The following is a 17,063-nucleotide window of genomic DNA, read 5'->3' on the forward strand; positions in this document are numbered from 1 at the left end:
ATGAGTGAGAAGAACAACAAGGTGATTTGTCTTAAAGGAAAACACCACCGTTTTTCAATATTTTACTATGTTCTTACCTCAACTTAGACAAATTAATACATCACTATCTTTTTTAATGCGTGCATTTTAACTTTGTACAGCACGTCACGAATGTGTTAGCATTTAGCCTAGCCCCATTCATTCCTTAGGATCCAAACAAGGATGAATTTAGAAGCCACCAAACACTTCCATGTTTTCCCTATTTAAAGACTGTTACATGAGTAGTGGCACAGAATAAAACGTGATTTTTTTAAGCGGATAAAAAATGAGAACTATATTGTATGGTGGAAGAGCACTTAGTTTGCAGCACTTTGACCTCGGGGGCAGCAATACTGACAGATGTTTGAGCGAGAGGGGGAGGAGTCAGGAGTGATGATGTCATTGCGCGTCAAGGTCGAAGTGCTGCAAGCTAAGTGCTGTTTGGATCCTAAGGAATGAATGGGGCTAGGCTAAATGCTAACACATTCACGACGCGCTGTACAAAGATTAAGTTCACACATTGATAAAAGATAGGTATGTATTAATTCATCTAAGTTGAGGTCAAAACATAGTAAAATATTATAAAACGGTGGTATTTCCCTTTAAGCCTGAAGTATAATTAGTTTTTCATGTGTACCCGAGTGTACACACACAGTCGAATGCACAGCCTTGCAAAGCATAGCAGATTTTACTCGTACATTTGATGCATGAACATTTTAACACCTCTCATGGGCTACATACTCCTGTATGCACGTACACAATCTACGTACTATTCTGATGACGAAATTAGCTTCACACACAAAATGAGAAGTGCTATACAAAGTTACTTTCAGCTTACAAAGTTTAACATTTCTTAGAGATGCATTTTAATATAAGCAGAGCATCCAACCAGTTCCTGTGAAGTAAATACGTTTTTAGATGTTGTGAGAGATGTTGCTGACCTGACGGAGTTTGGAAGATTTTTCCGTAAATAATCTTTCATTATATTGGTTTAATTCATTTCGTCCAAACTCCACATGGAGTCTAATCCTATGAAGGAGGATTGTAAAATATAGAAAGTGGGCCAGACTTCAGAACCCTGGAGAGACTGCTCTGTGGTGGGTCTCAATGTGTTTTGGCAGGAGAAGTGTTTACCTGTTTGCACTTGATTTGATGCGCAACCATTGAAATCGACAACAAAAGACTTCGGAAGCATTGTTGAGCCAAATTATCTATTTAACATTGTGTTTTCACTGATGTCCACTATTAAAACAGACCCATGACCCACCAGTTAAGTACCTCTTCTATAAAGAGTTCATTCACACATTACGGCAATTAACCTTGGCTCATCTGTTATGCCGGGGGTAAAAATAAACAAGTGTCTGGGTGATTATTTGTACTGTTCCACATCAAGTAACGGCACGGCCCACCATGATCGCCCCCTGTGCCCAAGGGAGCCACTGAAAGTTGCCCTGTTGGGTCATCTTTCATGTGGGAAATAAAACAGTAACACTATGTGGAATCCCAAAAATGCAGCCGGCAAATAAAATCAGTTTATTTTGAGTCTATTTTAAGGTTTTGTCCTACTATTTTCCTTTAACATTTGGTAACTTAAAACAGGTGCAGCCTAGGAAAAAACAGTTCCATTCGTATCTGTCTTTGGGTACTAAAGTGGAAGATTTAGTCTAAAACAGGTCAAAATTCCCATTGACTTGCACTGAAGGACAGTCCTTAGCTGTACCCAAAATATCAAACACTTGAAATGGGCCAGTAAGTAACCACTGCGAACTCCCACTTTAGCAACCATGCTAGCAATTTACATTTATGCATTTGGAAGATGCTTTATCCAAGTGTATTTGAGTTATACATTCTGTCAGTATGCGTCGTCGTCTCTTGGGATCAAACCCATGACCTTTTGCATTGCTAATATAATGTTCTACCGTAAAGCTACAGTAAAAATAATCAAGCATTGTTTTATCCAAACATGTAGTAATCTAGTGTTTGGACGATAAATCGTGCGATTCTGTTTGCAATGCTTCTCAATAAATTACTAAGAAATGCCACTACATCCAAAAGCCAGAGGGCGCTCTCGTGCAGAAACTCAAGATGCGCCGCAGAAAAAGTACCATTTACACATACAGCTTGTATGCAACGAAATGCCTGTATGCATATTTATATCGCTGTTCATCAAACCCTTTCACGTATTTTCATGATAATAAAGAATATTTATAATGATTATGTTGATCAAAGAGCCGTAGTAAATGAAAGAGCTTTGCATAATACTGCATTTGTGATTCAAAGTCGATATCAAACAGGCATCATTAGTATAAATCGCGAATGATCGTCCCAGCCTTATCCCTGGGATTTAGCACAGACCTTCACTTTAAGAATGGAAAGGATCATCTGAAGGTCCTGGCTGAAGAAGTCAGTCCAACAAGTCCAAATTCCCCCGTGGTGTGCTGGAGAACCAACAAAAGCAACCAGCACATTATGCCCACTGTGCCAAAAGGTTCACGTCATTGTTCTAGCCAACAGAGAAGCAATGAAAGCAGGACATCAAAGGGCGAACGGGAGAATGGACTGTCTGATCCATGGGCTTTAGATCTGCTCTGGCCTCATACATAATCACCCTGCTGGAAAATACAGTAGGCTTACAAGTAGAGGTCAAGCAGTTTTGTTATCAGGGATGGGCACTGACTATAAACCACAAGTGTCATTGTGTTATTATTGGTTCTCCAAGATTAAAAAGAGTAAGAAGAAAGGGCAGAAATATAACAATGAAGAGAAAACAGATAGACAGAAAGTTTGATAAAAAATACAGAAGCCTAACAATAATCAATATTTAAATGAGCCCAGTTCAAGCTAACAAGCTAAACTAAACAATTCACCTCAAACTAGTCTTTATGCTGCATACACGCCAAACGCAAGGAAACGTGTTCCTCACTCTAGATTACTCGTGGGATTTAACTTTGTGTTATGGCCCATTCAGGCCATCAGCGATGCAGTAGCAGAACATGCAACCTCGATTTCAATGAAAGCTTGCCGACTTCTGGCGGCACGAGCGAAAGTGACCGTTAAAGACCCGATGGCCGTGTCCATCGATGTGAGAAAGTTAGCAAAAGTTAAACTTATGCAAATTATGAGTGATTTTGTGGAGTGACTACCAATGGGTGCGAAGCAGTGGACTTCATGTCATCCTTCTCTCGTTAGTTACTGTAGTGGACGGTACTCATTTGTTTATGACCAGATTTAGAAAAGCTTCTAAAATGTTTTGCTTGAGTTGAATATTTTCAACTCGCACGTCGAACATTATGGGCCCTATCTTGCACCCAGCGCAATTGACTTTGTCAGTGACGCATGTATCATTCGTATTTTGCACCGGCGCACAGCAAATTTTTCCCTCCACAGACACACGTCGGCAAACTAGGGAATGAACTTGCACTCCCTGGGCGTGTTCCGCCCAAAAAAAGAGGCGTGTTCAGGTGCAAACCATCCCTGATGCTATCTTGCAGTTTCAAAAAACAATTGCGCCACTGACCAGGAAAAACTAGTCTAAAGTCAGTGGCGCGTTGCGCGTTGTTCATTATGCTATTTTAAGGGCGCATGCTTGACCATAATGTATAGCTGGCACAATGCGCACACACTTTGCATCTAATCTACACAGATCCAACAGTTATTTTTGCAAATCATAAAAAATATTAACACATGAGATAAGGGAAATCATTGTGGTGAGCATTGTGGTGATCGTTTTTAATTTATTTTGTGTGGCTGCATTAAAAAATTATCATGCAAATAACGATTAAAATATTTTCATAAGTTTGTTGTGTGGCTGTATTACGTTTATTTTATGTAAATAATAATTAAAATGTTTTCATAAGAAACCTTAATGTATGTGAACTTGATTTGTAAGTGTACTTTGGGGTTGGACTGCTTGCGTTTCTTGGCTTTCAGCGGTGAGGGTGGACGCAGTGATGTCCTCTGCTGGCGTCTGTGTAGAGGCAGATCCACCTCCCGTTACACGGCGTGGCCGATTTATGCTGGCAAGCTTGGGATTCCCCCGTTTCCTGACATCATTGTAGCGCTTGCGGCGCAACGTCCTGGGGATGCCAGCTGATGAGACAATTGCGGCTATTTCCTCCCACGCCTGTTTAACCAACGCTGATTTGGGCGGGTTTCTCCCATCCCCATACAAAACAACTTCTCTGCCTTTGACTGCTCTTACAAGAATGTCGGTCTCCTCGGCTGTGAACCGCTCCTGGCGTGCGCCTGGTAAATCTGTCATAATAATAGCAACCCGCCATGGAACTTGCTCACTTACGTTTAAAGGGAATGTTGGATGACGTTCTGATTGGTTTATTTGACGTTTCGCCCAAACCACACCTATGAATAATGAACCTACTTCAGACCAACCCCTTATTGATTTGCGCCCGGCGCAAGAGTTATTTCTCCCGCCGGGAAAATAGCAACAGTGCCCAAGATCCGCCCACAAACTCACTTACGCTTTGCGCTTCGCACTTGCGTTTCAAATTGTTAAAATAGGACCCTACATGTTTTTGCTGCAATCACGCCACCCAATTCACTTCATTCGAATCGCCCCACGCGAGTTCGCCTCTATTCGCATCTTTCCATTGTATGTCATCTACTCACGCAAATTGTTGAATTCGCATTTGGTGTGTACGCCCCATAAGTATACTAAGCATCGTGTCCCTCGCTCTAGATGACTCATGGGATTTAACTGTGTGTCATGCACATTTTTTGCTTAAATTTGCGCAAAAACGTGTTTGAGGCGAACATTGCATGTTTTCACAACAATCGCACCACCCAAATCATGTCATTTGCATCGCACTGTGCGAGTTTGCCTCTATTCGCATTTTTGCATTGACTTTAAATGTAATCTACTCATGCAAATTATTGAATACGCTTTTTTTGCTTTTGTTGAATATTTTCAACTTGCGCGAAGACGTGTTTGAGGCGAAAATTGTGTGTTTTCGCCGAAATCATTCTGCCCACTTGCATTCATTTGCATCGCCCTCCGCGAGTTCGCGTCTATTCACGTATTTGCATTGACTTTGTAATCTACTCGCGCAAATCGTTGAATTTTGGTGTGTATGCTCCATAAGTATACTAATGCTGCTAATATACACCACATGCGAAGCATCACGTCCCATGCCCTAGATTACTTGTGGGATTTAAGTTTGTGTCATGCTAATTTTTGTTCGAGTTGAATATTTTAAACTTGCGCGAAGAGGCGTTTAAAAGGCGAACAGTGCGTGTTTTGCTGCAATCCCTCCACCCAGTTCGTGCCATTCGCATTGCCCCATGGGAGTTCCACTCTATTCGCATCTTTGCATTGACTTTGTATGTAATCTACTCGCGCAAAACGTTGAATTCACGTTTTGTATGCCCCATAAGTTAACAAAAAAAAATATGTTTAACATTAAACTTTTCTTCTTATATGGAAACTAGCAAGAGTTTCTCATCTGTTGTAAGTGCCTGTGTGGAAAATTGACAGATCTGTTTTGTAATATTATATAACAACACCGTCTATATAAACGTGTGTGTGGCAATGCTTTTATTGTTAACAATAAAACAGCAAAAACAGATGAAAAAGCTAAACAAAAACATCTTAGTAAACTTCAGAAGAGATGCCAAACACGCCACTACATCAGAACCCCAAAGCTGCCAGTAACATCAGAGAGAGAAACCTGCTGGGCTACCACTTTAAAATATGATGAAATGCTTAAATAAATGGTAGGAAAACTGGTATGAAAATACATGAAAACAAAATCAATGTGCCATATGGTTCTGATTAAGTCATTGTTAAAAATCTTGATCCCTCTTACAGATTATCTTCAAAAACTAGTGACTTTTTACCAAAAAACCGAGACCCTGCCTGTGAAAACCATGCAGGCTAGAGTGTTATAATCTAATTATAGGAAAACAAGAATCAAAGTTTGGTTTCAATTTTTGACATGACATGATATTAAAGATAAGGCTATTTTCACTGAATGTTCTTTACATTACTGTATCTAGTAAAGCTCAAAAAATGACTGTAACTGGGTATTATAAATTCTGTGTAATTAAACATCAGCAAAATAGGACTACTAACCAAAGCACTACGTTGTATCATTTAATATGTTTTGTTTTATTAAAAATCTTAGTTTAATTTTTTTTTATATCATACATTTTCTTTGGGGGGGGGGGGGGCGCAATGGGATGCACTGTACACAAGGGAGGCTGCATGCCGAAAAAGTTTGAGACCACTGCTCTAGATAATAGGATCTATTCCTCATTTTTTAAGAGAGCCCTTCCTGCTTCTCCAGAGACAAAACACACTGACATCAAAGCTATGCTGTCATCACACAAGAATTTCTAAGTGCCCCCATCCTTCAGGAATACTGGCCACCCTGGAATTTTAAGTGGATTTCACCATCTCTTTCTGGGTCTTTAAGAACAGAAGGGGTGAGGGGATACTGAAATGTTTAGATATTCAGTATGGTTTAAAGTCTACCAATCAGAAATCCATACTGATTTAAACATATCCATCCAGAACCTTGACAGACATGATAGGGAATCACATGAAAACTTTACATTTACTATAATAAACTGTGAATTTCCAGGATACTGTACTGCTTTTGAACCTTACCCTAGTAAATGTTATTGTGTACTACAGTATTTACTACAGTTAGTAGTCTCTTCTTATATTGCTGTGGTAATAGACCTTTTGCGTGTTTGCAAACAGAGATGATGTTTTTGTGGGCGGAGGCCAACTGGCGGCAGAAAGTGACAGCTCTGCAATAGCGATGTGAAGTGTTTTAGCGTTAAACTGTGATTTTTATGTATCCGGTGTTCTGTCGAAGTCTGTTTTCCCTATGTTTCTCTTTAGTGTAATGGTTCTTATAGTATTTACACCACGTTACTTTTATTTTTTAGATAAATTAAAAGTTTAAATGGCTTGGCTACTGATATGTGTGCATGCATAGATATGTATAAAGGCTAGATGTGTTACGGCGGAGTCTCTAACGTCATCACCTGGCGGCCATCTTACCACAGGCAGCTCACTCACTCGTAGCATTGAGTTTAATGGTGCAGGTACTTTTAAAGGACCATAACTTGCTCAATTTTCTACCAATTTTCAAACGGTTTGGTTTGGCTATATTTCTGGATGCTTTACCATGTTTCTTTAATTTTTTTATTGTATTAGTATGCAGTGTCATAGGTACATCTTTGACGTTTATAACAAACCAAACCGTTTGAAAATCTGTAAAAAATTAAGCAAGTTATGGTCATTTAAAATACCTGCACCATTAAAACTCAATGCTACGAGTGAGCGAGCTGCCTGTGGTAAGATGGCCGCCAAATGCGGACGTTCCATTCAATTGGCCAGCAGCGCGGACGAGACATCTAACCTTTATACATATCTATGTATGCATGTATGTAATGTATGAGTATTGTTCTTTATTGGTAAATAAATAATTTTCACACTATGAATCGCTAAAGTACTTATAAGAGCAATACTCTCATGTATTTTATATAATATCATTTATTAAATATTTAATTATTTTCCTGTTTTCTATTATTTCTTCCTTATATTTATAGCCTACGTATTTGCTCTAAAACTATTATAAAACTATTATGTTTAAATACCAATTAATTTGTGTAGGGCTGTTTATATATTAGACATAGGCTAAGATATAAGGTAAAAAGAAGTAATAGAAACCGGAAAAAATATTAAATATTTAATAAATGGTGATATTATTCATATAATCATCCTTCTAAATAAATTATAAACGTAACGTGATGAAAACGCAATAAGAAATACATAGAGGGAACAGACTTCGACAGATAACCGGATATTTCTCTAATCATTTTCTATTGTAATTATTAAAAGATTTCCAAATGATTTCATCACTCCAGTCTGTCCGTTTAAGGGCTTATTGCAACCATAAACACCTACGTTTATTTTCAAATGGTGCCTCCGACGACGGTATACTATAAAAATGAAGGTCATCTTGTTTTGGCATCCTATTCTGACACTCAACAGCACAACAAGACATTTTCTAGTGAGTTATCTTGCTCGTTTCACTCGTGGCTAATGCATTTCCACTGTTTTTCTGCCACCACATTGCGTGCGCAGCTTGCAGTTACGTAACTGTGACGCAAAAGTCTATAAAAGTCACAATAAAAGTGACAACTTGCCCCAGTTCCTGCTTTAAAAAAATCAAAAGTCCTTTCAGTATCAGAGTTAATAGAGTTTATTACTGACCCCTACTGTTTGTGTGACAGAACTGCATTATCATCATCACCATGACTGAACAGGAAGAAGTCGCGCCTCTGAAATCTCTCAACTCTAATGATCCGACTTACATCACTTTTATGAATAACTGCAGAGAGAAAGCAGAAGGATGGTGGTTAGATTTCTCGGGGATCCCAGTGTCGTACGGTGCCATAAAACCGGGGCAAGCATTGCAAATGAACACCTATCTGAGTAAGTTGGAAACATGCATGCTTAACTTCTTCATACTCATTGTTTACTAAAAAGACGTGTACATTACAGCTCACCCGTGGGTCTTCAGAGCATCTGATGGTGCTAAACTACTAGTAAACTTGAGTGAAGTTTATTTTCCTACGCCTGCGGAGTACGAGGAGCACGGAAACCCACTGTACAAGCCAGTGTACGTCACTGCCCCAGGTGCGCGTGACCATTCATCATAAAGTAACACTTGAGTATAAGTTTTATTTGATAGGTAGGAAAAATGTACATCCAAACGGTCGCAAAATAAATTCCGACAGATGTATAAAATGGCTATACTGTACTGTATAGGCCTACTAGTAACGTTTACTGTAGTAAATGTATTAGTAAACTTTGTTAATGCATTTAATTCTGCAGGATAACTATGTTGAATTGATAAACTGTAGTAAATACTGTAATATAGCCTACTTGAATGTTTACAATGGTAAGGTTAGGGAAGTACATTACACATGGACATGAAATATTAATTTTAAATATTTTATTAGCTCATTTGTAAATTAAAACCTGCATGAGAAAAGAGACAGCGGAGTGATACATAAACATATAAGTAGTTCCGGTAAAGATGACTGTGTGGAAGTCACAGATTTCTGTCGCTAATGACAAATCAGAATGAAGTTTTCCAGAGCGTTATATTATATTACAGTAATAATAATATTTCTTTCTCTGTTTGTCAGTGTACTCATTACAAGAATACTGTATACGGCTGATTCAGAAAACGGTACGAAAGGAAGACGTCAACAAACTGGAAATCCCCGAGTATTTGAGACAGGAAATCAGCCGACCACCTGATATACTGAGGGACATTAAAGCTTTATCCGCACAGAGAGCAATGTGAGGTGCGGAAAACCGACAGACGGATGACGTCAGGATACCGCGAGAACGAGTCAAATCTTACGCAGAAGTCTCTTTTCGAATCGCTCTCGCGAGAGTTTGATGTCAACCGCCTAAGGTGACATTTCCCCTCCTACCACTCAAACTGAAAGCAAAAATAACTTTAAATGTCAGATATTCCTCCCTGCTTACAAACAATAAAATTACAATGGTTTAACGTAAACCAATGAACGGTTTACCATTGTAATACCGGATTTTAAATCAACTTTGGATTTGTTTAGGAAAAAGACTCTGTGAAATAATTGACCTAAGTTGGTGCTGTTTGAACCTTTTGATCTCATCATGATATCTTCATCTTAAAGGTTTGAACCCAAAACAGTCTTCCTAATCTTAAGGTTTGAGTAACTTGATCTCATCATCTCAGAGGTTTGATGACTTGATCTTGTCATCTAAAAGGGCTGACTCACATCACTGAGTAACTGTTAAAAATATATGTTATTATATATTTAGTATGTGGATCTAAGATGACAATTTTATATTCACGTGTGGTATTATTTTAAAGGTCACGGTGCGATGCGTAATAAGGTCTAATATTTTCTTCCAATGTGAGGTGAATATAAATGATTTAAAATATTATTTAAAAATATACAAAAAATGGCCAAAATATATTGGTGAAAGATATATTTTTGTTAACATATTTTAAAATATATTTCAGTACATATATTTTATCCCTGGAGAACCCACGGGTCAAATTTGGCCATTGTTAATTAATGCTAAGAGAACGGTTCTCCAGGGTTCAATAATTTTTTTGCCGTATGGGATTCCAGTTGGACGTAATGGTGATCTGTTGGTTCCCATCCACTAGATTACATTCCACACAAAAACCCAACCCAATTTCCAGTAGAGACCACAGATCCCATTATAGTTTCTAGTTAAACCAATACAATTCCTATTACAACCATTAAAACCACTAGAATTACTGTGGTGGTTTCTATTGTTTTTTAACAGGAATGTGCAAAAGCTTTGGCATTCATGTACCAGGAGATATGTTATATGTATATAAATAATGTCAGCCAGTCAACAGGCAAAGCAAAACCAGTTATTACATTTATTACATTCTGAGCATCATAATGTTCTGAGTTACTACGAAGAAAGCACACGGGTTAAAACACATTCATTTTTATTGAGTACTGTACATTAAAGAAGTGTAAATAATATAACATCTGAGTTAAATCATTTCTATTTAACAAAAAAGCATGAATTTCAGTTTTATAGATATTGCACTTTGGGTCTGGTTAATAAATAAGGTTCAGGATTATACTGGCATCTTTATAAATCATTGTGAATATTGTCTTTTTAATTACATTGTTATTTCTACTTTATTTAAATGAGATGAGATGCATGATTTCCCTAAAACATGTTAATTTTGTATAATAGATTAGTGATTTTTTTTTGGGTTTATATGGTATTGAAGTATTTTTGTGTGATAGCATTTGGAATGTTAACGTAGATTTAGGCCTTTTTACTGAGGAAGTCGAATTGAACAATATGCCAACAATATTCATATTTAATGATGAACATCCCATGCACCAATCAAAATGAATCAAAAAGTGTAAGCTGAATGTAAAGTGCGTTCCCAAACCATTATAACTAATTTACGGTTGCACCCAACTAGACAAGACATTAGCACAGATGAGGTACACCACACTAAACACAATTCAGGAAGCATACTAGCATTCATATCTATCACAGCTTAAAAGATCAAGTATTTTTTTTAGAATCATAACTTGCTGTAGCTTTCAAATATATCCAAACTACAAGTACCGAAGCGAGATGAATGTATGATGCACCTGGTTTGGAAACATAAGGAAAGTAATACATCATACAAGAAGTGACATTTCAAACACCTGCTGTAAAGAGTTAACAAAGAAGAAATGATATGCAAAATCGCTTGCATGTACAGTACTTTCTAAAGAGAACGGTGCACATAGTCACTTAACAAATAACTTTGATGCAAAAGTTGCACCAGTGTGCATCCTCTGTGAGACATAAATCCATATAAATGATATGTAGCATTTGGTTGTGAATGTTAAACATTGCACAGGTTACTTTTGATACGATTAGTTGAAAATTGCAAATATATTTTGTGTTGTGATACTAAACACTGCAATAAGGTTGTATTTGTAATTAGTTAATGCATTAGCTAACATAAACAAAACTTCTACAGCATTTATTAATCTTTGTTCATTTACCAATACATTTACAGAATCAAGCATTAACATTAATTAACTAACATGAATATTGAAATTAACTAGTGGTACTACAAAAAAAAAAAAAACATGGTTCATTGTTTGTTCATGTTAGTTAATGCATTTACGAATGTTTACTAATTTAACCTTATTGTAAAGTGTTACCGATTATTAAATTAAAATGTTTCTGTATTTGAATCTACTCAGAAATAAAGTGTTTCAGTGTTTCTTCATTGAGTCAAGAATGCGCAGGATGTGCAGAAAGAGGTTGATTATGTCCAGGTACAGATTGATGGACGCCAGGACGTGTTCCTCTGGTGAGAGCTTGTGCATCAGCAGGTGCGTATCGAAAATAATAAACCCACAGAACAGCAGCGCGCCGGCCCCAGCAAAAACCAACTCCATGGTGTCGTTGTAAAAGAAAAGCTAGGAGACAGATATTTGCATGGTTAATGAAATGTGCATGCTTTCAAAAAAGGCAACAGGTCTAGGACGGTCTACTCACCCTCAGAAAACCTGCAATGATCAGGATCCACAGGCCGGCGAACAGACTATTGGACACAATAAGGGTTTATAAGCATGCATCATTTTGTTTCACTAAAAAAAATAATACTGATATGAAAACATCATGACAGCAAGTAAATTATAACAAAAAGTTCATTTTCTGGTAAACCGTTCCTTCAAGCAGTCTTATAATTAAAACTATTGCTAGAAATTCTTCAAGCCCCTCCAAAAGACATTAATTTCTTATTGGCAGTGATTTCCCTGCACACTAAATGGTGGATGATGCGTCACACCGTAAAAGTTATTACCCGAGGAAACCCCATTATTTTATTTCAATTTAATGACTGCAAAGAAGAATGTTTCACAAGAGAGCCATTTTGCCTCGAAGAGCACCATTCCTCACGGATTCGAAGCAAATGGATTAAAAAAATATCCTGGAACTTATTTATTTCGACACGTCCATGCCCCGAGCTTAAGGTAGGGTGAGAAATACCTGGCCCCAAGTTTGCTGAAATCCCGTTTGGACTGGCAGGTGTAGGCAGTGAGACCCAGGAACACAGCAGATGTGAGCACAAAAGCCTGAAGCACTATGGTGTAGTCGTAAAATGTCACTTGAAAGAGAAAACATAGCATTAATTGTGGCATAATGGATGCATCTAAAAGAAATTAAAGGGCATTTTGTGTGCTCATTTTTACAAGATGTAATATAATTCTCAGGTGTGCACAAAATGTGTCTGTGAAGTTTCAGTTCAAAATACCCCACAGATTATTTATTATAGCATGTCCAAAATGCCACTATTTGGGTGGGAGCAAAAAAGCGTTGCAAATAAATAAATAAAGCAAATAAATCACGCGAATTAAGCGAAAAAAATCCCGCACATGAATCGGGCGAATGAAGCCAATAAATCACGTGAATGAAGTGAATAAATTACGCAAATAAATCATGTGAATGAAGCAAATAAATCCCGTGAATGAAGCAAATTATGCAAATAAATCACGCGAATGAAGCATATAAATCACGCAAATGAAGTAAATAAATCATGCGAATGAAGCAAAAAAAATCACACAAGTAAATCACACAAATCAAACGAATGAAGCAAGTTAATCATACGAATAAAGCGAATAAATCACGCAAATGAAGCGAATAAATCACTTGAATGAATCAAATAAATCACACGAATGAAGTGGAAAAAATCATGCAAATGAATCGAGCGAATGAAGCGAATATATATCACGCGAATGAAGCGAATATATCACACAAATTAAGCGTATAAATCATGCAAATGAAGTGAATAATCAAGCAAATGAAGCAAATAAATCACGCGAATGAAGTAAATAAATCATGCGAATGAAGCAAAAAAATCACACAAGTAAATCACACAAATCAAATGAATGAAGCAAGTTAATCATACGAATAAAGCAAATAAATCACGCAAATGAAGCGAATAAATCACTTGAATGAATCAAATAAATCACACGAATGAAGCGGAAAAAATCATGCAAATGAATCGAGCGAATGAAGCGAATATATATCACGCGAATGAAGCGAATATATCACACAAATTAAGCGTATAAATCATGCAAATGAAGTGAATAATCAAGCAAATGAAGCAAATAAATCACGCGAATGAAGCATATAAATCACGCAAATGAAGTAAATAAATCATGCGAATGAAGCAAAAAAATCACACAAGTAAATCACACAAATCAAATGAATGAAGCAAGTTAATCATACGAATAAAGCAAATAAATCACGCAAATGAAGCGAATAAATCACTTGAATGAATCAAATAAATCACACGAATGAAGCGGAAAAAATCATGCCAATGAATCGAGCGAATGAAGCGAATATATATCACGCGAATGAAGCGAATATATCACACAAATTAAGCGTATAAATCATGCGAATGAAGTGAATAATCAAGCAAATGAAGCAAATAAATCACGCGAATGAAGCAAATAAATCACGCAAATGAAGCGGAAAAAATACCGCAAATGAATCGAGCGAATGAAGCGAATATATCACGCGAATGAAGCAAATAAATCACGCAAATACAGTAAATAAATCACGGGAATGAATCATGTGAATGAAGCAAATAAATCACGTGAATGAAGCGAATAAATTATGCAAATAAATCACGCGAATGAAGCATATAAATCAGGCGAATGAAGTAAATAAATCATGCGAATGAAGCAAAAAAAAATCACGCAAGTAACTCACACAAATCACACGAATGAAGCAAGTTAATCATACGAATAAAGCGAATAAATCACGCGAATGAAGCGAATGAATGAAGCGAATATATCACGCGAATGAAGCAAATATATCACGCGAATGAAGCATATAAATCATGCGAATGAAGTGAATAATCACGCAAATGAAGCAAATAAATCACAAAAATGAAGCGTATAAATCGCGTGAATGAATCACACGAATGAAGCAAATAAATCTTGCAAATACAGCAAATAAATCACGGGAATGAAGCGTATAAATCATGCGAATGAATCACGCGAATGAAGCGTATAAATAACGCGAATGAATCATGCGAATGAAGCAATAAATCACGTGAATAAAGCGAATAAAAGCGTAGTTCGACCCTTGAACTTTTTTGGATTTTGAGTTAACTCACTTCATTCAATTGAATTTTGCATCAATCGTGCGTGAAATTCAGACACAAATATGCACAATTTGCCGGCTTTAGCTAGGTTGTAGTCTCAATATGTAATATGTATAATTTATCCCAATCGCACTGCAGGATGTCTTTCGCGTCTACTTAACACATAAATCACTTGTGCTTAACACTTCGTTTGTGTCTGGTGTGAGTGCACCATGAGACAATACTATTTCACTATTGAGATGTTGTAGACGGAAACTGGGGTCGTGGCTTTATCAGTGTGACGTCACATTAACAAGAGAATCAAAACAAATAAATAAAAATGCATAAACTTACCTGCAGTAGCTACTGACAGTGACTCGAGCAGTGTCTACAAAAAGATTAAATGCCCATTATGTACATTATAGTATTTAAGAGATGATTTTAAAAGTGAAAGTAAAAATTTGGGACTGAAAGTGAAAGCTGTATGATTAAGTCTTAATCTATGATGTAACACATTAAGGCACAATGCAATCATAATGATTTGACAAATCTATAGTATACTTACAAATCCAAATAGCAAATATAGATTGATAGGGTGCTGGTGTCGGTACACAGCGAGGGCAAGGAGCAGGATAAGAGAACCGACAGCAGATACCAGGACAAGAGCGGGACTTTAAAAAAGAAAATCAAAGTGATGGGTTTGCATGTTTAATTGGATTACCTGCAATCCTTACTGAAAAAACAGCTAAAACAGGCATATATGATAGGCTGGTTAGCTGGTTTTTGCAAGCTGGTCTAGCTGTGTTTTGGTCACTTTTTAAGATGGTCAAGCTGAGCTGGATTTAGCTGGTCTGGCGGGAAAACCAGCTGACACACCAGCTTTTACGGGCTGGGAGGACCATCTTAAACCAGCTACTGCCACCTTAAAACAACTATCAGCTTATACTGGTCTTAGCTGGATTTTTCGGTATGGATTGAAATAGTGAATGCAATGGGTGTTACATTACCTTGAGTGCACAAAGCTTTTAATGGGGTCGCAGAGCATAAACACAGCAGATATGACAGTGGTTACAATAATCTGCAAGGACAGGATGGTGTAAACCTTGCGAAGAAAATCTAAAGAAATAAAGAGTTCAGAGTTATCGAACCATTTTGACAAATATTTGCAAATACAGTATAACTATCTATATATGTCTAAATAATTACCTATTAATTTATTGGCTTTTATGTTGTTACAAACCTGTATAAACGTATTGTTCTGATAAACACAAAGGAAGATATTTTGATAAATAATCAAACTGTTTGTGAGCCCCATTCACTTCTATAGGATTTTTTACTATGGAAGTGAATGGGGCTCAGGAAAAGTTTGATTACAAATATTCCTTTAAAAATATCTTCCTTCGTGTTCATCAGAACACAAACATTTATAGAGGTTTGTAACAACATTTTAACGTGAACTATCCCTTTAATGACTCGTGTCAGTCAGCTGACATTTACAGCGTATGTTTGATATTAATTTACCCACATCGCACGAAACAATGTGAAATAAACTATTTAAAACAGCTAAATAAAATAGATGTTACACACAAAAACATTTAAAGACACTAATCCTCTACAATCCACGTAAACAAATCGCCATTTAAATAGACGTAAAGTGTGACGCACCCATCCGGATGTGCACGCTCGCGCTCGCGACGTTCGTGCCATAATTGAAGTCATCCTCAATCGATGATCGCGGATATTTCTCCTCATTCATGTTTGATGGATTTAAACTGGTAGGTATCATAAATTGGCAAAGCTACTGTTATGAAGATGTCTTCCGTCTTCCTCTTTTGTCTTCTTCTCTTCTTTCTGGACTTTCACCATTTGGTAGCTTTGAGTCGTCTACTGCCACCAAGTGGAGAATATTTCAGTGTTGTAAAAAGTCACTATCCCACGTGACAAGTACTGTAATACAGCAGTATTTACTATAGTAAAGTATAACAAATTGTAGTATACTGTAGTATATTATAGTAATTATAATTTAGTGTAGTATTGTAATATATAGTGTAGTATTCTGTAGTAAGGTACTATAGTAAATTGATAAACTGTAATACTCTTCTACACATTTAGAAGGCATAGTATGTACATTACATATTGCATTAAGTACAGTATGCATTGGTGGAGGTAGAATGTACTTGTATATATATACTACATTCAACCTACAGGGTGCAATGCACTGATACTGTACTACAAGTGTAGAAGGCAGTATGCATAGTATGCACATTACATATTGCATTAAGTACAGTATGCACTGGTGAAGGTAGAATGCACTTGAATATTTATGCTGCATTCTATATACAAAGTGCAATG

At 36.9% G+C, this 17,063-nt stretch overlaps 2 protein-coding genes across 2 annotated transcripts; one reads left to right on the forward strand and one right to left on the reverse strand.

The window, feature by feature from the left end:
• The first annotated feature begins 8,270 nt into the window (after nucleotides 1-8,270).
• vhll (von Hippel-Lindau tumor suppressor like) lies at nucleotides 8,271-10,341 on the forward strand. The gene is made up of 3 exons (XM_065289850.2): nucleotides 8,271-8,485; nucleotides 8,555-8,689; nucleotides 9,205-10,341. Exons 1-3 carry the CDS (start codon nucleotides 8,305-8,307, stop codon nucleotides 9,363-9,365), a joined length of 477 nt encoding a protein of 158 aa, XP_065145922.1. The 5' UTR covers nucleotides 8,271-8,304; the 3' UTR covers nucleotides 9,366-10,341.
• Nucleotides 10,342-10,524: 183 nt separating this feature from the next.
• On the reverse strand, nucleotides 10,525-16,577 carry tmbim4 (transmembrane BAX inhibitor motif containing 4). The gene is made up of 7 exons (XM_065289849.2): nucleotides 16,377-16,577; nucleotides 15,719-15,827; nucleotides 15,277-15,382; nucleotides 15,066-15,099; nucleotides 12,608-12,725; nucleotides 12,116-12,161; nucleotides 10,525-12,036 (listed from the first exon to the last, which is right to left on the reverse strand). The coding sequence occupies exons 1-7, from the start codon at nucleotides 16,495-16,497 to the stop codon at nucleotides 11,830-11,832; spliced, it is 741 nt and encodes a 246-aa protein (XP_065145921.1). The 5' UTR covers nucleotides 16,498-16,577; the 3' UTR covers nucleotides 10,525-11,829.
• Nucleotides 16,578-17,063: the final 486 nt, after the last annotated feature.

The sequence above is a fragment of the Paramisgurnus dabryanus genome, chromosome 1 (assembly GCF_030506205.2).
Source record: "Paramisgurnus dabryanus chromosome 1, PD_genome_1.1, whole genome shotgun sequence".
NCBI classification, from domain to species: domain Eukaryota; kingdom Metazoa; phylum Chordata; class Actinopteri; order Cypriniformes; family Cobitidae; genus Paramisgurnus; species Paramisgurnus dabryanus.

Coding starts and splice junctions, on each gene's coding strand:
- vhll (XM_065289850.2), top strand. CDS start 8,305: ATGACTGAACAGGAAGAAGTCGCGCCTCTGAAATCTCTCAACTCTAAT. Junction 8,486..8,554: donor GCAAATGAACACCTATCTGA/GTAAGTTGGAAA, acceptor TGTACATTACAG/CTCACCCGTGGGTCTTCAGA. Junction 8,690..9,204: donor AGTGTACGTCACTGCCCCAG/GTGCGCGTGACC, acceptor TCTGTTTGTCAG/TGTACTCATTACAAGAATAC.
- tmbim4 (XM_065289849.2), bottom strand. CDS start 16,497: ATGATACCTACCAGTTTAAATCCATCAAACATGAATGAGGAGAAATAT. Junction 12,726..15,065: donor ACTGTCAGTAGCTACTGCAG/GTAAGTTTATGC, acceptor TTCTCTTTCAAG/TGACATTTTACGACTACACC. Junction 12,162..12,607: donor TTCAGCAAACTTGGGGCCAG/GTATTTCTCACC, acceptor TGTGTCCAATAG/TCTGTTCGCCGGCCTGTGGA.